The sequence below is a fragment of the Tamandua tetradactyla genome, chromosome 8 (genome assembly GCF_023851605.1).
Source record: "Tamandua tetradactyla isolate mTamTet1 chromosome 8, mTamTet1.pri, whole genome shotgun sequence".
Lineage (NCBI taxonomy): Eukaryota > Metazoa > Chordata > Mammalia > Pilosa > Myrmecophagidae > Tamandua > Tamandua tetradactyla.
This window is the reverse complement of record NC_135334.1, coordinates 16,580,081-16,602,897: the sequence shown is the minus strand read 5'-3', so window position 1 is coordinate 16,602,897 and position 22,817 is coordinate 16,580,081. Positions and strand designations below refer to the sequence as shown.

At 37.0% G+C, this 22,817-nt stretch overlaps 1 protein-coding gene and 1 pseudogene across 1 annotated transcript; one reads left to right on the top strand and one right to left on the bottom strand.

The window, feature by feature from the left end:
* Positions 1-1,021: 1,021 nt before the first annotated feature.
* On the bottom strand, positions 1,022-1,957 carry LOC143643262 (olfactory receptor 10G7-like). Its single transcript, XM_077112007.1, has one exon. The coding sequence runs from the start codon at positions 1,955-1,957 to the stop codon at positions 1,022-1,024; it is 936 nt and encodes a 311-aa protein (XP_076968122.1).
* Positions 1,958-6,500: 4,543 nt separating this feature from the next.
* On the top strand, positions 6,501-15,208 carry LOC143645028 (olfactory receptor 10D1B-like; annotated as a pseudogene).
* Positions 15,209-22,817: the final 7,609 nt, after the last annotated feature.

Below are 22,817 nucleotides of genomic sequence, written 5' to 3'. Positions count from 1 at the left end.
CATGATGATAATTTATTTTTATTATAAATAAAAATAAAAGTTACAAGTGTGGAGAGAATGTGTAGAAATAGCAAGACTCAATCACTGCTGGTGGAAATGTAAAATGGTGTAGCCACTGTGGAAGACAGTTTGACAGTTCCTCAGAAAGTTAAGTACAGAATTACCATATGACCCTGTAATCCCACTTCTAAGTAGATACCCCAAACAATCGAAAGCAGGGACTCAAACAGGTATGGTCACCTTAACGTTTATAGTGGCATTATTCAAAATGCCAAAAGATGGAAGTAACCCACATCTCCATCAACCAATGAATGGATAAACAAAATACAGCATATACATGCAATAGAATATTATTCTGTTGCAAAAAGAAATGAAGTTCTGATACAAGCGACAGCATGGATATAACTTAAAGACATCAAGTTGAGTGAAATAAACCAGACACAAAAGCACAGCTATTATATAATTTATCCAGATGAAACAATTAGAATAAGTAAACTCATAGAGTCAGAAACCAAAATATAGGTTACCAGGAGCCAGGGTGCCAGGCAGGAAATGTTTAAATTGTACAGAGTTTCTATTTGGGAAGATGGAAAAGTTTTGGTAATGGAGTGTGGTGATGGTAGCGTGCTATTGTGAACATAATTAACAGCACTGAAATATATACCTGAATATGGTTAAATAGAGAAATTTTGGGTTGTGTATATGTTACTAAAATGAAATAAAAAAAAAATTCCTAGGACTGTACAACACAAATCATGAACCTTAAGATTTTTTTGTCAATGATAAAATGCTCTTTTTTTCAGTTGCAACAAATGTACCATGTTAATCCAAGATATTAACAGAGTGGTATATAGTTACTGTATTTTTTTGCATGATTTTTCTGTAAGCCAACAACTTCTCTAATACATTTTTTGTAAATTAACATTGGATAATTGAAATGCTTCTTCAAAGTACATCGTTCATGTTGCTGATTCCATGTGATTATAAATAAAAAAAGTTAGTTATATCTGGCCTTTCTGGACTATTTATTCTGGGTGAATATTGACCCACTTTTCAGCTTAAGTAGAGCTTTTCTGACATCCTTGTTCCTCAGGGTGTACACAACAGGGTTCAGAAGAGGAGTCAGTACAGTGTAGAAAACTGCCACAACCCCGTCCACACCATCCTGGGAGCCTGGCCTCAGGTAGATGAAAACAGCAGGACCAAAGAAGCACAGGACCACGATGCAGTGGGAGGCGCAGGTCTGCCAGGCTCTGCGCCTCCCCTCCGAGGTGCGGATCTTCAGGATGCAGCGGCCAATGCACGCATAGGACAGCGCTATCAGGAGAAAGCAGCCCGAGGCCACCACCCCGTTGTTGACAAAGATCACCATCTCGTTGGCTGAGGTGTCCGCACAGGCCAGCTTGAGGATGGGCGGAACGTCGCAGAAGTAATGCTGGATGTGGTGGGGCCCGCAGTAGGGCAAGCGGAACGTCAGGGTCGTCTGCAGAGCCGAGTGCAGGGCGCCGCTGAGCCAGGTGCTGGCGGCCAGGACCGCGCAGGCTTTCCCGCTCATCAGGCCGGCGTACCTGAGCGGGTGGCTGATGGCCAGGTAGCGGTCATAGGCCATGACGGTGTAGAGGAAACACTCAGTGCTCCCCAGGAAGTGGAAGGCATAGAGCTGCGCGGCGCAGCTGCCAAAGGAGATGGCCCCGCCCGCTGGGGAGACGAAGGTCATGAGCATTTTGGGCACAGTGACAGTGGAGAACCACATGTCGATGAAGGACAGGTTGGCCAGGAAGTAGTACATGGGTGTGTGGAGGTGGGACGCCACCCTGATGAGCAGCAGGATGAGGAGGTTCCCCACCACGGTGAGCACGTACACCACCAGGAAGATTCCCAGGAGGGCGGTGCTGGACGCGGGGGCGTGGGGAATGCCCGCCAGGACAAACAAGGTCACGAGGCTCGCGTTCCTCATTTCTTTTCCTAAACGGTCCTGTCTCTCAGGAAAGGAAAGCAAATCCAGCCTCTACTCGGAATATATGCATGCAAATTGTGCAAACACATTTTCTTTGATGGCAAATACAAAAGTTTAATTGGCCTTTATGTTTTATATAGGCCTGTTGCATCAACGTGGGGTTTTGAAAAGAAATGGTGACTTATTTCCATAAGGCAGAAAGAGTGCATTTTGTATTTGGTTTTCTGTGGAGTTTGAAAAGCTCTTTGTCAGGAGCACAAATGTCAAGGCAGGATTCCAGTAATATTTCCGCATTTCTTGGAGCATACTGAATGACACTGCCTGCCCCTCCATTCCTGTGTTCTATCCTGGACCATACTCCCTAATCATACTTGAAATTTGACACTAAATTAATGTTATAGTAGGCAAAGTAACAATCACATTCCTCAGTTCCTTTCTCCTGTGTTTATTTGTATTTATAGTTTGTATTATTTCCTTATCAAGGTTTTTCAGTAATCATTCTCCCTCTAAACCATGATCAAGTCACCTCACTATGTATAAATATATATATGTATATTTTCAGACACCCAAGAAGAATTAGAACTGCTGGAAGAGGATTAGACTGTATCTCTAAGTGCTAGAACTGGATTTGTTATAAAACAAAAACGTACTTCTAAAAATAGAGAAAAATATGGGGTATGAATAATTTTTTATTGTTTCTCTGATTCTTGTTATTCATGAGCTCAGGCTCTTTCAGAGTAGACTGGATATTCCTCAAATTATCCAGAATTATCTACTTCAAAGAGCAAAGTAATAGCAAGGCATGAAGAAAGGAAGAAAACTCTGGCTAGAGAACAAGATGTCTCGGATAGAAAAGGAGCATTTCTTCACTAATCTAAGATGCTTCTGCTCTAAGGAGTCACACAAGCAAGTATGTTTCCATATGTTCCAACCCAGAGTCATAATGCTAAGTAAGGTTTATGGAGAAATTATTTTGTTAATTTGAGGTTTTGTAATGGTTTGAATCCATAACTAAGGTGATCTAAAGCCAAAGCTCAAGAAGAATAAAGAAAAAACAACCTATGGCTATAAATACATTGTAGTCATCCAAATGTGCACAATAATGAAAAATGCTGCGGTTTTGCCAATTTTTATTACTTACCAATCTTTGAAGTAGGTTTTTGGATCGTAAGGCAAAATTAAAAGTTTATACAAACCCAGTCTTTGATGAGTAGTATAATTCTTTTAGTTGCAGAGGTAAAACAACAAGACAAACAAGCTGTAGAAATAAGCTCTTCTTAAATAGGTTTAAAATTGGTTTGATGTCTCAGGAGATACTGCCTTGGCCCCAGAGTCCTCAAGGATGAAGAGCAAAACATAGTGATAAAAATTCAGAAATTTTTCCAAATATACCTTACATAGTCGTTTCTGCATTTGATGACCCATTTTCTATATGGCATTTTATTCAGCCAAAACTAATTTCTAAAGTAAATAACTCTGGGTATAAAAATTCCTAATGTAGACATGATTTATTTATTTATTTCTGATTTTCTCCCTCTAAATTTGAAGATAGAAAATATGGCTTTCATCCCTGACGGGTAAATCCTCTGGTGGGGCTCATAGTCTCTTTGTTAAATGTTTAACCCTGGTGATTATGGCTAGTCAAAAACAGAGCTCTACATCTTCTGTGCTCCAGGGAAAATCAGAGTTTTACTCCTCCCAGATCAAACATCTCCCTAATTAAGCATCTTCCTTCTGGGGCTCAGCAGAAGTACTATTCAACTTCCTAGCCCAGAATGAATGCTGCCTTACCTTCCCTAGTTTGGAGATTCTCTCTCCTCTTCAGAGACGTGTGCCTCCTGCCTTCTGCCCTCTAGGCTTAGAACGTATTTAGATTCTATTTAAAATTGAATTAATGCAACTGATGAGAAGGAAAGTACACTTTTATCCAGAGTTAATGGATGTGTTAGATATTGGGAAGAAGTGTTTTGAAAACAAGAAAAAAAACTGGTCTGCAGCAGCAGAAATCCAAAGCACTGTTAATCTTGGAGAAGGAAAAGAAGCAGCTTCACTGGCCTTTTGTGCTAACAGAAATGCGCTCACCTGCATGTGGTAGATTTTGCAGAACTGAAGCTCCCCTAATATATATTTCTCCCTATTAACTTATGATATTACACAGTTTTCTCACGTGGGTTTATTAAGATAGGATAAGCCATCTTTAATGTAATGTAAAATAACAGTGCCATCTTTGAAGCTATTTCAATAATTATTTATAATTTAGCTCCATTTATTTCAAAATCTCTTTATGGAATGAATGCTACTAATTTTGTGAATTTAGATTTCTATCCAATTTCTTTCATATAACTTTTATGAAAATATCAACTTCCATTTGATTCTCTTGGATTGTATAGTTATGAACTTTTATTATTTTCAGAAATTGCCAATTTTATCTTTTTTCCAAAAGTAAATTGGACCTGATCTGCTAGCGAAGCTGTTCTCCAACATCTATTCTTCCAAAATTGTTTTTGATATTCAAAGTCCTTTTGCAATTCCATATGGACTTTTAAAATAGCTTGTCAAATCTACAAAAGAGCATTCTGGGACTTTGACTAGAATTCTATAGATGAGTTTGGGAACAATTAATATTTTTTTTTTTTTTTAAAGGAAAGACAGAGAGAAGGAAGGAAGGATAGAAGGAAGGAAGAGAGGAAGAAAGGGAAACATCTTTTTTAAACATTTTCTTGTTTTATTGTATTTTGTTTCTCCGTTTTCGTTACATGGGCTGGGGCCGGGAATCGAACCGAGGTCCTCCGGCATAGCAGGCAAGCACTTTGCCCGCTGAGCCACCGCGGCCCGCCCAGGAACAATTAATATTTTAACAATATTGAGTTCACCTTCAATATCCTTTTAATTTCTCCCATCTTGTGGTAGTGTTCAGATCCTGCACATTTTTTTGGTCACATTTATTAGTTTCCTATTTTTTGCTGCTATTGTAGTGGGTTGTTTTTTCTTCGGTTTGTAATTATTCATGGTTTGTATGTAGGAACACAATTGTTTTTGTCTTTGTTTTATTTGTTTATTTTTGTGTGTATTGGTCTTACATTCTGTAACCTACATAGTTTTTGTAGCTTTTTTAGAGATTCATTTTCTATATAGGTGATAATGTTGTCTGTGAATATAGGCAGTTTATTTCTTCCTTTCCAATTTTGATGCATTTAATTTCTTTCTCTTGTCTTATTGCACTGAATGAGTCTTCTAGTATAATATTGAAAAGACGTAGTAACAGCGAAAATCCTGGATTTATTCCTGTTCTTAGGGGGTAATCCTTGAATCTCTGACAATTAAGTATTAAGTTAGCTGTTTTTCAGATTTTTAAATTCTCTTCAACTTCTTAATTAGCTGTGAGTTTTTGACTTTTGTTTTTTGTTTTTGTCTAGGAGAGTTTAGAGTTTGTCAACTACGGTTTCCGGATCTATGAAATGAGCATGTGGCTTTCATTTTCAGCTTGGTGATGAATTATGCTGATTGAGTTTCACTGATTAAATCAAATTTGCATTCCAGGAATAAATCATAATTTTTTTTATTTGCTGTATGGCAGGATCACATTTCATTCTTTTTCCATACGAATATCCTGTTATTGCAGCAGTATTCATTGAATGTTTTGTTTGTTTGTTTTTGTTGGTTTTTTTGTTTGCGAAGTACATGGGCAATCAACCCAGGTCTCCCGCCTGGCAAGTGAGAATTCTACCCCTGAACTACCCTCGCACCCCCTAAACCATAACTTTTGCTTCAAGGAGTGAAAAAGTTTTTTATTTATCTTTTATTTATTTTATTCGTTTCTATGGATTCAATTTTCTACCTGGTTTAATTTTACTTCTGTCTAAATGACCTTCTTTTAACATTTATTGTAATCCAGGTCTGTTCTTTACAAAATCTTCCAAATTTTATTTTCCTTAATTAATTTTGCCTTCATTTTAGAAGGATATGTTTATGTAATATAGAAATCTTGGTTGACATTTTAATTTCAACTCTTTAAACGTGGCGTTCTGTTGTCTTCTGTCTTGCATAGTTTGATGAGAATTTTGCATTCCTTCTTATTTTTGTTCTGTATTTAATGTGTCTATTATCAGGCTGCTTTTAAGGTATTTTTCTCTTTCTCAGTAGTTTTCAGCAATTCTATTTTGATACGACTTGGTGTGGTTCTCTTTCTTTTATCCTGCCTGTGGTTTGTTCTGCATTTTGAGTCTTTTGGTTTGTCTTTGTCAACAAAACTTTTTTTTGCACGGGCAGGCACCGGGAATCGAACCTGGGTCTCCAGCCTGGCAAGCAAGAACTCTGCCTGCTGAGCCGTTGTGGCCTGCCCTGTCCACAAATTTTGAAAATATTTGGTCATCCTTTCTTTAAATATTTATTCTGCCTTTCTTTCTGAGATCATAGCTCTGTGATATAGTTTGAATTAATTTTTGTGAAAGCTGTAAGGCCTGTATCTAATTCACTGTTTTGCGTGTGGATATCTAGTTGTTGCAGCACGATTTTTTAAAAAGACTATCATTTCTGCATTGAAATGCCTTTGCTCCTTTGTCAAAGATCGATTGACTCTATTTGTGTGGAGCTATTTCTGGTCTCTCTATTCTGTTCTATTGATCTATAGTCTACTGTTTATCCAGTATCATACTATCTTAATCACTGTAGCTTTATAGTAAGTCTTAAGGTGGGCTAACGTCAGTCCTCTGGCTTTATTCTTCAGTTTTGTCTTGGCTGTTCTGGGTCTTTTGCTTTTCCATTTAAACTTTTAGAACCAGCTCATCAATACCTACAACATGACCTGCTAGGAATTTCATTGAAATTGCATTGAATCTGTATATTAAGGTGGGGGAGAATTGAAATCTTAATAATAATAGTATTGATATCATTAATATTAATATTTAGTGTTCCTATCCATGACTTGGAATATGTCCTCATTTATTTAGATCTTTGACTTCTTCTAAACAGAGTTTTATAGCTTTCTTCATCTAGATATGATTTATATTTTGTTAGACTTATACCTAAATGTCATGGTGAGTTCATATGTCAACATGGCCAGGTAGTGGTGCCCGGGTGTCTGGTTGGGCAAGCACTGACCTGTCCGTTGCTATGAGGACATTGCATGGACTTAAATCATGATTACGTTGACTGCATCCACAGCTGATTGCATTTGCAATCAGCTGTGGGGAGTGCCTTCTGCAATGAGTGACATTTAATCTAATCACTAGAAGGCTTTTAAGGTGGATTCAGAAGAGACAGTCACCCTTCCTGCTTCAGCCAGCAAACCTCTCCTGTGGAGTTCATTGTGGACCTCCATCAGTTGCCAGCTTGCAGCCTGCCCTACAGACCTTGAACCCTTATATTTCCACAGTTGCCCAGCCAGCCTTTTCTGAGAGTTTGTTGAGGACCTTTATCAGTTGCCAGCTTGTGGCCTGCCTTACAGACCCAGGACTCTGCTTACCCATGATTATGTGAGACATTTTTATAAATTTTGTATCTTTGATATCTCCTGCTGATTCTGTTTCTCTAGAGAACCCTAGCTAATGCAGCCTGGTACCAGGAGTGGGGTGATGTTCTCCAGAAAACTGTACATGCTCTGAATCAGCGTCTGCTGTATGGTGCTGTTTCTCCCATAGCCAGGATCCATGTGCCCAGGAACCAAGGGGTGGAAATGGGAGTGGCACGATTCACTATTACCCCTAGTGGTCCACTTGGAAAATTTTTGCTTCCTGTCCCTGTGACCTTGAGCTCTGCTGTCTACAAGTTTCAGTTCCAGAAGTGGGAGTGCTTCCACCAGGAGAAACAACAATGATTCCATTGAACAGGAAGCTAAGACTGCTACCTGGTCCTCTCAGTACTCATGCCCCTGGATCAACAAACCAAGAAGGGGATTACTTTACTGGCTGGAGTGATTAGCAGGGAGAAATAGGACTGCAACTGCACAATGAAGGTAAAGAACAGTTTTCTTGGAATATAGGATATCCCTTAGGGAGTCTCTTAGTACAAACATGCCTTGTGATTAAAATCAATGGAGATCTGCAACAACCCGATCCAGACAGGTCTATCAATGGCTCTGAAACTTTAGGAACGAAGGTTTGGGTTACTCTACCAGGCCAAGAAACATGGCCAGCTGAAGCGCTTGCTAAGGGTAAAGGGAAAATGGAATGGGCAGTAGAAGAAGGTAGTGATAAATAACAACTAAGATCACATGCTCAGTTACAGAAACATGGACTGTAATGCTGTTTCATTCATGATATAGTATTTAAGTTGTAAGATATCACATTTAAGCCTGAATGTTACTGAAGGACTTGCACCCTATTCTGGGGAGATAATGCATTTCCGATTGTATGTGGGACAGATGAGTATTGTTAGGTAAGGAAAAATGTGCTTGCTGTTGTTTTATATTTAAAGATTAAGTATGATTTAAGGTGATGTGTATAGCTGCCAAGTTGACAAGTGGTGGACTGTTATTGTCAGTTTTATGTATCAGCTTGGCCAAGTGGTGGTGCCCAGTTGTCTGGTTGGGCAAGTGCTGGCCTGTCTGTTGCTATGAGAACATTTTGTGGACTTAAATCATGATTACGTTGACTGTGTTCATAGTTAATTGTGGTTGTATTCAGCTACAGGGAGTATATTGTACAATGAGTGCCATTTAATCTAATGACTGGAAGGCTTTTAAGAAGGATTTAGAGGAGACAGTCATTTTTCCTGCTTCAGCCAGTAAGGCTCTCCTGTGGATTTCATTGAGGACCCTCATTGGTTGCCAGCTTGTGGCCTGCCCATCAGACCTTGAACCCTTACCTTCCCATGGTTGCCCAACCAGCCTTTCTTGAGAATTTGTTGAGGACCTTTATTGGTTGCCAGCTTGTGGCCCACCCTACAGACCCTGGACTCTGCTTACCCATGGTTAGGTGAGACACTTTTATAAATTTGGTATCTACAGATATTTCCTGCTGATTCTGTTTCTCTGGAGAACCCTAGCTAATACACTAAGTATTTAATTTTGTAGTGCTAATGTAAATCGTATTTCTTTTTCATTTCAAATTCTAGTTATTCATGCTGGTACATGGGAAAGACTTTTGTATATTAGCCTCGTACCCTTAGTTCCAGGAGTATTTTTGTTGATTTTTTGGAATTTTCTACACAGATCACATTTCATCTGCAAATAAAGGGGGGTTTATTTCTTCTTTCTGAGTTATATATTTTATTTCCTTGTCTTATCATATTGCGTTAGTAAGGACTTCCAGTACAATGTTGAATAGGAGTTGTGAGAGGTGACATTCTTGTCTTGTTCCAATCTTGGGGGAAAGCACTAGTTTCTCACCATTAAGTATGGTGTTGGTTGTGGGTTTCTTGTTTCTGTTCTGAAGAAGTTCCCTATTTTATATTTCAAAGACTTGTACATATTGATATAAGAAGCTGCAAATGTTTTATTTTTATTGATTTGTATTGTTCCATTGTAAAACATACTTAATGATAGACTTTAGTATATTCAAATGTTTGGTTATTGCAGACATTAATCCTCGAATATTACACACATTTACCCTGGTAAACATGTGCATAAATTTCTCAAGGGAAATTTCTGTATTATGAGGAAAACATCTTCCACTTTATTGGAAAGCAATAAACCATGTCCTAAAGTGGTCTTTAAATTTACTCTCCCTTCAGCAATGTATAAAAGTTCTACATGGTCAGAAATTGATGATTTTGACATTTACTTTTAGCAAAATTTTGTAGCAATTTTAATTTTAATTTCACTGTTTCTTAAAATGATTGTGCAGTTTCTTTTGTGTATTGGCTGTTTGTATTTCCTCTTTTGTGGAATCTGCTCACATAATTTGCCTATTTTCCTGTTGGATTGCTTAGTTTTCCTTATAAACTTTAGGAATTCTTTACATATTTTGGATTTGAGTCTTTGTTATTATTGTGTTGTAAATAACTCCTCCAACTTCAACTTTTTTCTTTTTGTTTTTTACTCATTTACTGGTATTTCCCATTTTTTTTTTTTTTTTTTTTTTTTTAAAGAGAGAGGGAGGAAAGGAAGGAAAGACAGAGAAGGAAGGAAGGGAGGAAGAAAGGGAAACATTTTTAAACATTTTCTTGTTTTTTATTATATTTTGTTTGTTTTTTACATGGGCTGGGGCCGGGAATCGAACCGGGGTCCTCCGGCACGGCAGGCAAGCACTCTTGCCCGCTGAGCCACCGCGGCCCGCCCCCCCATTTTAATATAACAAAAAATATCAGTGTTTCCCTCATTGTCGTTATTTTTTTTTTTTTTTTTTTTTTTTTAAAGGAAAGACAGAGAGAAGGAAGGAAGGATAGAAGGAAGGAAGGAAGGAGGAAAGGGAAACATTTTTAAACATTTTCTTGTTTTATTGTATTCTGTTTCTCCGTTTTTGTTACATGGGGTGGGGCCGGGAATCGAACCGAGGTCCTCCGGCATAGCAGGCAAGCACTTTGCCCGCTGAGCCACCGCGGCCGGCCCTGTCGTTATTTTTATATCTAATCACAAAGATTTTCCCCAATTTAACTTGTAAATGCTATATTGTTTTGCCTTACAAATTTAAGTTTATAATTGCCCTGGAATTTATTTTGTGTGTGGTATGTAGTAAAAGCTTAGTTTTATTTTTCCTTGTTGATCCAGTCACCCAAGCACAATTTATCGAAGAAAAAAAAACTCCCCATGAACTTCCATGTCACTTTTGTCTTAGATTCGTTATTCATATGTGCAATGAGTATGATTTTATGCTCTCTATTTAACTCCATTTCTCTATTTGTTTAATACCACATTTTTTGAATTGCTTTAAAGAAAGCAACAGCATACATTTGGAAAAATACATAACCTTAAGACTAAGCAGAGGTGAATATTGAAAAATAGTTGGCTGTCAATTGCTTATGAAAAAGCTTTAAAACTCTTAAATACAATACATAATGTTGATAAAATTGGCCCTTCACAAGTGCTGCTAACAAAATAAATAATTTGACAAAAATATTCAAAACCCTTATATTTATGGTCTTTGATCTATTATTTATTTGATAAACACAAGGAAAATTATTAACAACATTAGAAATGCAAAATGATAGTTGTGATGGTTGAATAATGATGAAAAATATTTTGACAAAATTATAAATCAAATTTAAATTTAAAAAGAAAAAATAAAAACTACATATATAGTGTGAATTCAAGTAGTTCAAGAAAAAACATACCCGTATGGTGGAATAATTGGAAAGAAAACACCAAAATCTTAACATAGTAATGGTAAGGTGGAAGATACATGAGATATTTTTCTTGCTTTTTAAAATATTTACCAAATAATATATAAAGTTGTGACTCTAACCCTATAATAAATGTGTCATATATTATGAAATAATTAGATAGGAAATGGAAAGGGGCAGGAGGAAAGAAAGGCAGTCATATATTTAATTACCCCCTTTACTCAGTCAACCTTCTTGAGTCTGAAGAGTTGCCCATTGGGAATATTGTCTCAAAAGAAACCAGTCCCTTTACAATTCTCTAGTTTGGAAAACATTGCAAATCCAGAAATTGAGGATGAGACTACATTGCAGGGCCGAATGCGGAATCTGTGCCATGGATTCAAGAGAAGAGGGTACTGACCTTCACTCTATGCCATGGCATCTTATATAGAGTGGAATTGTGGCTTAAGGGACACATTATTCTTGCCTAGAAACTTTAGGACACTTTCGTTACCCTTGTTAGATGTGTTTATCAGCTGGCATGTGTCCAAACTTTGCCTCCCTCTGTTTTTCTCTGCTCTGCTTAAAGTGCTTTCTTTCCTTTGTTCTCCCTCTGCTACGTTTCCACTCTCCATTTTTCCTTATAATTTTGCTTGTTCAACCAACTGAAGGAAGAGAATCAAGAAACTTAGGCAATTTCTTCTAAGATTCTGAATTGCACAATCCACTAGTAAGCCGGCACTCATAAAAAAAACGAAGAGACGAAATCTTGGGGATAAGTGTGCGTGTGTGGTAGGGGAGAGACTTGTTGGCAGGAGGCGGGTGATATTGAAGTGGAGAGATTCTTTGTGTGAATCCTGTTTTGCAGTTAGGATAGAAATTAAAGATTTGTTATCTACTCTTAATATCTACTCTTAACATAAACTCTTATTGTCAACATGAGATCTTCCTTTAATAGGTATAGTTGTGCCAAAAAGTCTAAGGATTACAATGCAAATATTAGTGGTTGTGGCAATAGTGAAACTCACATGATTTATGAAAAGCTAACAAAATGGAAAGTTAGAACTGAAAGTTTAAAGGAATCATCTAGTTTATACTCCTTTGCGGGAGAATGATTTTTCTACTGCTTCACCAGGAGATGAACTTTATAGGTGCTGCTTGAAAATCTGTGCTGGGAATGCAGTGTTTTCCCAAATGACTCTTCATGATTAGGCAATGTTTGTTTCCAGAATGTTTTTCCTTGGACAGGTGTTAGATTCTTCCTTGAGAATAGGTTTGGATGGGTATAAGGAACTGAGTGCTGATTACAAAGGAGAGGTGAGAGGAGTTTTGAAAATATATGAAAGATATTTTGTCAAAATGACACTTCTGCCCAGGGCAAGTTTGGCCTGGACACCTGTGCCATTTAACAGTGTGAAACTTGTTACTGAGATAGACAGAAAGGTTCAGATTAAAGGCAGAGTTCATGTACTTTCAGGCTACAAGTTTATCTTTTAATTCTGCCAGTATATTTCATAACACACCATTGTTGATCTGGTGAAAACATTTTCCTGATCTCTTTTTCTACCTTTTAAAAATCCTATGGATACTATCAAAGCCCATATCTAATTGTATTCTCATCATATCTGTTATGCTTCTTTGTTTTTTGTTGTTATTATGTATATGCTTCTGTTCTACCACCTTATGACCCTGTATCTCAGTCTTACATGTATGAAGTTTAATTGTTAAGCAAACTATTGAACGTTGACTATGTGCCAAGCTCTGAATAAACAAAACATTTTGTCTTCTCATTTAATCCTCCCAAAGACCCTAGAAGGCAGATATTTCTAGCAGATAATTAACGGTCTGACACATGATAGATTGGAAATGAATTATTTGTGAGATTGAACTGATCGCTATGGTCCAAAGTCAATGTTTCAGTAGTGCATTTTGGGGCTGGAAGAGAGTCCTTGTCTCCCTGTCTCTATCTTTCCCAGTTTCTCAATCTATTCAAAGTGTTTTGAGCTGGACCAGCTTTACACAGGGCCTGGCTTTGTACACTGATTTCAAAATTGGTATGAAGAGGTCCTGTTCCTCATAACCTCTTCCACCTCTTAATTCTTACCAGAAATTCCACTTAGTGAGGTTTTTCTCCATAGCGTCAGCCTTCATCTTTGTTAAAATGGAAGTAGGGCTGGAAATGGTAACAGAGTAGCAGTTTCTAAATTAATATGAATAGATATATCTATCTATTGCCTGTGAGTGAATACCAATCACAGGCAAATGGGAATTCGGTTATATTCCAGTGGCAACATATGAAGGGCTCACATAAAATGGGATGCAAAATGACAGGAAGGAGAAATTGGGGCTTCCGAAAACGTAATTCAGAGTTTTCTTCAGGCTTATCTAGGACTGGCACTAATTTAAAAAGCTAAATAATATTAACAATATTAACATTTGCATTTGAGAGGTATGTAGTGTCAAAAGGAAACCTAACTAAAGGGAGAAATGTCCAAAAGAATGCAATGGTTGTTTCTGTCATTTATGCAGTGCCTTATTTTAGACTGAATCCAATTTCTGTATGTGTGTGCAGGTAATAAATATAAACTGTCTGCTTTTCTCTGGAATATAAGTGCTGAAGAATGGAAAAAGTATTGTTGAAAATAAAAAACAGTAGTTGTTGAAAATAAAAAGCAGTAGGTAAATGTTTATCATTTGTTTGCATTAGGGATTTCATATGTATATATTTGGATTGTAGGCTAATTATGACTTGGCTAATATAAAAATTTTTCCATAGAGACAGAGTGTCTGAAATATGCTGGTTTGTGTGATAAACCAGACTGGAAGAAACTACAAAAACTGGTAATAAGTGTTGATTACATGTTAAGAGGTTCACCAACGATAAAGGAAAATTATTCCACCACCTAATTTAACAAATCTGAGGCCAGATTTGACAAACTGCTTGCTGGCCATGCTATTTAGTACTGGTTCTCTTTTGTGCATTCAGCCTTTATTTGATTGCAGCAGCTGCCTGGGATAGAAATCACTTTGTTTGGAGGACATTCTCTTGGTTTCTTTGTGGTCTTACGGCATGATCGTCATTTTGCTCTTCCAGTAGTGCCTGACACACAAACATGAGGAATTATTCTTCCGTGACTGAGTTCGTCCTGTTGGGAATTCCTAATACTGAAGGACTAGAGAACATGCTCTTTGTCCTGTTTCTGACCTTCTACCTCTTCACCTTGCTGGGGAACCTGCTCATCTTCTTCACCATTCTAACTTTCTCTCATCTCCACACCCCCATGTATTTCTTCCTGGGAAACCTCTCAGTGTTTGACATATTTTTTCCTTCTGTGAGCTCCCCCAAAATGATATTCTACCTTGGGGGGCAAAGCCGCACCATCTCTTATGGGGGCTGTGCATCCCAGCTCTTCTTCTACCACACCCTGGGTGGCACCGAGTGCTTCCTGTACACGGTGATGGCCTATGACCACTTTGTGGCTATTCACCACCCTTTGCGATATACCGTTATCATGAGCCACAGGGTGTGTGCCGGCCTGACTTTGGGCACTTGGCTGGCGGGCTGTCTACACGGAAGCATCCTCGTGTTTCTTGTCTTTAAGTTGCCCTACTGTGGCCCCAGTGAGGTGGACAGTTTCTTCTGTGACATCCCGGTGGTGCTGCCCTTGGCTTGTGCAGACACTTCTCTGGCACAGACGGTGAGTTTCACGAATGTGGATGTTGTGACGCTGGCATGTTTCTTCCTCATCCTTTCTTCCTATAGTCACATCGTCTTTTCCATATTGAAAATCAGCTCATCAGAAGGCAGGCGTCGAGCCTTCGCCACCTGCAGCGCCCACCTGACTTCAATTCTCTTGTTCTACGGGCCAGTGATGCTCATCTATCTCCGGCCTGCCTCCAGCCCCTGGCTAGACTCTGTTATTCAGGTGTTAAATGACATCGTCACTCCTTCCCTTAATCCTTTGATTTACACCCTGAGAAACAAGGATGTGAAATTGGCTCTGAGGAAAGTGTTAGCACAAACGGTCCACTTCTCTGGAACCTAAGGTATAGGGACGGTGCCTCGCTCTCAGGTTCTTTGGGGAGTTGTTTCAGGTTTACAACAGGATCGTTGCCAAATAGAAAGCTGGGCAAAGTTACTAATGGGCATTTGTTGGGCATACTAACAGATGCACAAAGGATAATGAAATGGGTGCATGGAGCCATTGAAGGGGTGAATCCATTGCAGGGATAAATCCACCTGATTTACCCCTTCAAGAAAGCCTTTTCAGATTAACCTAGTCTTTTTTTTTTTTTCTTTTGGCACGGGCAGGTACCGGGAATTGAACCCAGGTCTCTAGGATGGCAGGTGAGAATTCTGCCTTCTGAGCCACCATGGCCTGCCCGCCCCCCTTTTTTTTCAATTTACCAAAATAATGTATCTTCTCTGCCTCACAAAGTCTGTGCTTGTTGGAACTCTTTTTTGATTGATTACCATTAAGCTGCAAGTTTTTAGAAACTGTGGACTATCCTCCTTCTTTCCTCCCTCCTTCTCTTCCTTCCTTCTCGTTTTGCTTCCCTCTCCCCTTCTTCCCCCTTTCCTTTATTCTTTCTTCCTCTCTATCTCTTTTCTTTTTTTCTCTTTCTTTAAAATTTTATGCCTTACTATCTCCTACTATAGTCTTTCTCTTGCCATTCAGACTAAGTTTTATAATTAACAGGGTCTAAAATCTAAAAGGATTGCACAGTTTGGCAAATTAAAAAATTTAAACTTATTTTCTAACATGTTTGGCTTTAACGTTATCTTCCCATTACAAAATAAAATCTTGAAACTTTTTTGCTTTGTACATCAAAGAAGTTTAATGTTGGACTTTACTCACGTTTCAAATGAAAAGCTGGCCATTCATCTATTAATGTGAAATGGGAGAGTTGATTTCTGAAAATTTGCAAAGGAAAGCCTTTTGAGCTAGAGCTCTGTATTCATTGCAGTTACAGCCTGTTGTAGAAAAACCTAGTATGTCTGTGATTAATTGAAATTAAAACACAAAAATAACTACTATTTGTTTTTGGAATTTTTTTTAATGCTTACATTCCATGTTTAACAGAATTTCAGGCTTATGAGCCATCTTTTTTTTATTCACTCAAAAAATAATAACTAATATTCCAGATCTGTTTACTGTAAGTATCATGGTGTCCTAAGCACTTTTCATGCACTGACAAGTTAATTCCCCCCCAACTAGGAGGTATTTATTATGAGATCCTCCCTCTTCTAGATGAAGAAAATAAGGATAGAGCAGTACTTATATCTAGGCAGTCTCACTCTAGAACCTTAGCCCACTCTATGGTATATTGCTTTATAAGAACTGAAGAATCATAAGTCTGTATAGTAAGAACTATACTTATCTTGCTTGCGATGTAGCACTCACTGTTCTTACTATTTTGCATATATTAACCAATGTAATCTGTGTAGCATCCCTGTGAAAGAGATATACTTATTAGCCTCAATTATGGATGAGGAAACAGAGGCACAGGGAGGTTAAGTACCTGCATATTAGAAACACAGTAGTGACACTGGGAATTGCCAGGTAAGTAATATGGGTCACATTTGTAGAAACAAGCACAGACAGGAAAATATTATCAGTTCTTTTCCACTCTGTAGCAATCACCATTCATTCATTCCATCAGTCATTGATTGATTGATTGATTAATTGATTCAGCCAATCAAAGCCCTTTATCTGACTTGTATTTAGGGGACAACATCTATGTGCCTAGTATGTAAATTAAAAATTTATGTACAATCACCTGTTTTAGTACCATAGTTACTAATATCACTACTTTGTTATTCAAGGGCAGCCTTATTTCCCTTATTTTAAAGTTCTTGCATCCTCTGAACTGTCTATGGTACTATATTAGCTGTCTATTATGGTATAGCAAATTACCCTAATATTTAGCAGTTAGAGCAAAATCATTTATTGTCTCACACAGTTTCTCACGGAGGGTCAGGAATCCGAGAGTTGTATAGTGGGGTGTTCCTAGCTCAAGATCTCTCAGGAGAGTTCAGTCAAGCTCTTGGCCAGGACTGTAGTCACTGAAGGCTTGACCGGGCCTGGAGAATCTACTTCCAAGATGGCGCCCTCCCATGAATATTATGGTTGGCTGTCGATGGAAGGTCTCATTTCCTTGTTACACAGGACCTCTCCACATAGCTACTTAAGTGTCCCCACAACCTGACAGCATGGCTTCTCCTAGATCTGATCCAAGAGAGACACTAAGCAGTAATCCACAGAGTCTTCTATTCACTTAATCTCCAAGGTTATTCTCATCCTCAGTTTCCCTTCAATTTCTGTCTGTTAGAAGTGCATCACTAAATCTAGCCCATACTCAATGGCAGAGGAATTAAGCACCATCTTTTGAAGATGAATTTGTTGATGTATTTCAAATTGCCACAAATATATGTTCACCTTGTTTTAAATTTTTTTCCCTTTTGGAACCCTCCTATTTAGGCTTATTTCATATGCTAAAGACATATCCTACTTTATATATGTCTTCCCATGGCTTTCTTGATTTAGACTGCCCACTATGATCTTCTCTGCCTTTAGGAGAACCACATATGTTTTGGTGTTTTGCTCATCCTTGACCATTTTTGTAATACCTTCTCTGAACATTGCATTCCACACTGAGCCATTTTTTTCTATCAGCAGATAGTTTTTACTTAAATGATTCAATTTTTCATTGTCATGGTGACAATTCTAATATTATTTTGGGTAGTTACATGATTAATAAGTTATTCAACATTTTTACATGTTCAACATTATTTGGTATTATTCAATAACTACACTAGTGCACAATTAAGTCAGAAAGACAGCTGTTAGGGTTAAAATATTTATTGGAAGTTTATGTTTGTAAGCCATAGTGTTAGCTGCAGGTGACATGGTTGTAAACAAGATAGATATGGTTCCTTTATGGAGTGTAAAACCTGTTGGAGATGACAGACACGAAACAAACATCCAACTCATGATTGGGATAAGGGCTTTGAATAAATATAGAGGGGACTGTGAAAATACAGGTTTAGATGAAAGCACTAATGCCAAGGAAAGAAGGAAGCTAGAAAATTGTGCAAAAGGGGAAACTCAAAGGACTTAGAAAAGGGATACCTGTGCCTGGAGACAAGAAGCCTCAAGAATATTATCCTATTTATCCTTTTATAACTCATATTTGGCTAATTTGAGCACTCTTACTCCTCCCAGCTGACACTGTGAAATGGAGGACTTTAAGAAATGAATTTTGATGAATATGTTCTAAATTTCTTAAGAATTCTTTATACATCAAGGTGACAAGTTGGTATTCCTATCTTCTAGATAGAAGTGGACTTTCTAGGGATAGAGACCTTTATTGCAATAAACACATTTATTTTAAAATACATCTAATTAAAGGAGTAAAATAACAAAAAAATTTAATGAATGGCCTGCTTTCTCATCTGGTCTGCAATCATTTTAAGTTAAAAAAATTATACGTAATATCTCTTCATAGCTCTAATGTACCTCTTGCAATGCTCTTTGCATTGTAGAAACCTGCCTCAACCTGCTCTAAACTTGAAAATTTCTATCCCTTTTCAAACCAGTGAAAGAACTAGTGACAATTGTCTCCAGGTCAAGTCTGGTAAAAGCATTTCTTTTATCCTAGGGCAAACTTTGCTCTACTAAACTATGAAGGCATGAATAAGTCATAGCTGCCTCTATAACTGTTGGACTCGAGACTTCCTTCAACTTTAGCCATCTTGACCCCATTCCTTGAAAGGGATCCACACATCTTCAGGCTCATTAAGTCAAATCTCTCCCACCCCAAAGCAATTACAAAATCTTTTTATAAATTATTTTATACTCTCATTGATATCTCCCTGACCTGTCCAGAATTTGACCCATTTCTTATACAATCACCAACTTGTGGCATTATCTCCTACATGTTAATGTTCAAGGGGACCAATAAACTGCACTCTTCTTTGTTTCTCTGAGTTCAGAAATAGTTGAGATAAAATATCAAGTTGCTGGTCTAGATCAAAATATCAACTTAATTACTGGTAATTTTTATTTAATTACTGAATTGAAGGATATGATTCAAATCTGTGGCCAAGTGTGCTTCTTAGTCATTTTTCCAGTGAATACATTTGATTTTCCTTCTTCCACCTCTGTAATTCTCCTCAAAATTTTTAGTTTAGATTTCCATTTTTGTTATAGAGTAATAGGTATAATATATTCCACTATAGCTGTAGCTGGCTTATCAGGTTCTAAACCTCACGATAGCATGGTAGTCCTACTGTTACCAAGCAAGTTAGACATTCAGGCTCCCCTATATATCTGCTGCTGTGATGTGGGGGAATAAGGAACTGAGTGGAGGGGACCCCAAATTTCAAAACAATGATACCTACAATTTTAAGGTGTGGTATTTCTGTTTCCAAAGAACTGTTGTGGCTTCATACTATTTTGAAATAATTTATCTCTGAAAGATATTATGAAAAGTCCACATAGGGGCAGTGTGTATATAAACTGTTAAACTAAGATGACCCAAAGGATTAGGGAAAGAGCACCCTTTGAAGCAGTAAGTAGTAAGAATAAATACTTAAGTGGTGAGATTAGACATCTACAGAAGTCATTCTATAATCATTCTACAATTTAGCTTGATTTTATGTGGCTTATTTCTGATATGAAGAGGAGATATCATCTTATCAAGGTTTTAAAGAAGAATTTAGTCTTTGATGATGGATGAAAAAGGAAATGGTTGCACACAAAGATTTGTATGCAAATGTCCACAGAAGCATTTTCCTTGAACTGGAAACATCTCAAATGTTCATTATCTGGTGAAAAGATAAACAAATGTGGTATATTCATGCAATAGAATGTTATTTGGCAATAAAAAGAAACTATTTTAAAATACTACAATATGGATGGACCCCAAAGATATTATGATAAGTGAAAGATTCAAAAGCTGCATATTGAGCTATTCCATTTTTTATGAAATGGGCAGAAAAGACAAATGTATAGAAACAGGAGGCAGACTAGAGGTTGTCTGGGCTGGAAGTAGGAGTGGAACTGATTGCAAATGAACTCTAGGGAAGTTTGGGGGTTGATGAATTTTGGCAAAGTTTGCGCAACTCTTAATTTTTAAAAATCATTAAATTGTACACTTACAGTTGGTGAATTTTATGATATGTAAATGAAATAAAGCTGTTGAAAAATAAAAAGGAAGTGGAGGCTGAACAAATGGATAATGTGCTTCAAGCATTCGGAGGAGAGGGAAAACTTGCTGACAGGACATTTTCAGCCTATTTGACAGGTATACTGATATGGTAAAGAAAAGTGTGCCAAATAATTGGCAGGAGCACACTTGATTATGATAATCCAGTTCTCTACATTAACTTTACACTAACTAAGGCGCCTCCACAGAGGGTATTTTGCTTTGAACATAAAAGTTTCCTATTTGCAAAAGAATATATTGACTCAGTAATACATGTACTCTAGTGGATTTGATCTCTTATTCCTCCTTGTAAATTTGTATATTGGTATTCATATATACCTCATGTGAGTCTTTTGAGAGTAAATATCTTGTGAAGCTGAAGTTATCTGGCTGGATGACAAATTCAAAATTTCTGCGAAAGATACATGTTAAATGAATGAAACAGAAAATTTAGAGATAATACTATGAAGAGGGTACAATTTTGGGCTCATTTTTAGAGATAATACTTACTCTGACGAGTATGTGGGAGTTAGTGTTTGCAAATTAAAAAATGCAATTTCCTGTATGTCATCCTCCAGAGATTCTCACTTATGAACCCTGAAAAGAGGACCAGAAATCCATACTTTTAACAAGCACACTCAGGAGATTAATTTGGATTTTCAAGTTTATTAGAATACGTAAATTAATTTTTTTTTCTTTTTATCTGCTATGTAGTCCCATTTTCACGGTACTTTTTTGGTGCATATTCCCCCTTTTTGCACAGGTTTTCCAAAAGTTTGCCTTTTATTTAGGTCTTGTCTGAAGGAAAAAAAGAACCTTTTGAATTTAATTATTAATTTTATTGGTGTATATTTGGTTGTATTTTTGCTATTCATTCCTTCCAATGTCTTTGATATCTACTTCCTTTTTCTCGGGACTTTTCTCTTGTTTTGTATCAAATAGAAAATACATTTATAATCTTTCCATCCAAATGGGAAATTATAATGAGTTTCAGACTGCAGTAATAACTTTGTTTTTAAATTATTATTTCATTCATTAGTTGTTAGAAAATGTAGAGAATATGTGTTACATTGTGGAATTTATTAAAAAATTTTGAGTCCTAATATGTGATCAAGTTGTGTCATTGTCCATTTATGCCTGAACTGAAAACATACTTGTTATATTCCAAAATTTTAAAATCAATTTAATCCTCTTAGTTGTATTTTTTAAAGTGTTACAACTTCTTTCTTGGCCATTGTTTTATCATTTATTTTAACTTCTTAAATTTTGATAAAATACAATTTGGAGCATAGAAATTATGAATGCATAATTTCACTGAAGAGGAAAAAACCTTTACTTCTTACTATTGAATTTCTGGATGTCCATTCTTTTATATCTTAACTACCTCCTTTTTGCTCCAAACCTATTTTTTCTACGACTCCTTTTGCCTGTTATTTGAAGATCCTTTCTTACTTTTATCACCTATTGTGTATCATTTGCAGGTATTTTCTTTTTATTTGTCCAATATGCCTAAGGAATCAACTTTCTCTCTCTTCTACGGCTATTCAGCTATATTTTGTCTCCAAAGAGCTGCAAAAATGAGCATTGCTGAAGAAATGTGTTTAGAGGAGGATGCATAGTCTAGGGGGGAAACTAGGTGTAGACAATGATGGAAAGAGATGGACTTTCTCTTCTTTACTCTTCCTTTCTCCTTAAACTTCATTCTTGAGCAGGGGCCAATTTGTGCTTAGATGACGATTCTCCCCATTCTCTCTCTCTCTTCCTTTCTCTGCTTTGTACTTATATTTGCAATATCTCCAATTGCATTCCTTTACTTGAAATTTTCCCCACATTTTGAGATATCTTTTGGAAATTTATTTTTATGTTATTGGTTCTGATGTGATCACAAGTTTTGGACATCCATTTTAATTAGGAGAGATTATACAATTGTGGCTAGTATGTCAACAGATCAACTGAACTTTCATATAAACTCAAAATATAAATATGTTATTAGAAAATATACTTCTTCTTCATAGAGTACCAATTTTTGACTTATACAATCTTGGCTTTGATGGGGAACTTGCCAGTTTTTTATACCACAGTGTAGAACACTTGTTATTGCTAATATATAAAGGGTAGCCTTTCTGAACTCACCAGCATATCCCCTATATATATACATTCCATGTACACTATTCACATAAAGAAAGTGAAAAAACTCTGTCTGGTTAATAGCATTTTTGTGTTATTCATGTTTAAGTTACACTTCAACATATCAGTGAATTAAATGCAATAAATGAAATTCAACTAAATGTAAATGGTCTGTCAATTTTGATTAAAATGACACTGGAGGAGCTATGATATAAGCTAGACTAGCTACTCGTTGGCAATGTATGAACATTAATTTGTGAGATAGATAAGAATCTAAGCCATTTGTCACTCTTTTTTTTTTAATTTTGGCACGGGCAGCCTCTGG

Bases quoted from the DNA above. Each gene is read 5' to 3' on its own strand.
- LOC143643262 (XM_077112007.1), bottom strand. From the start codon at position 1,957: ATGAGGAACGCGAGCCTCGTGACCTTGTTTGTCCTGGCGGGCATTCCC.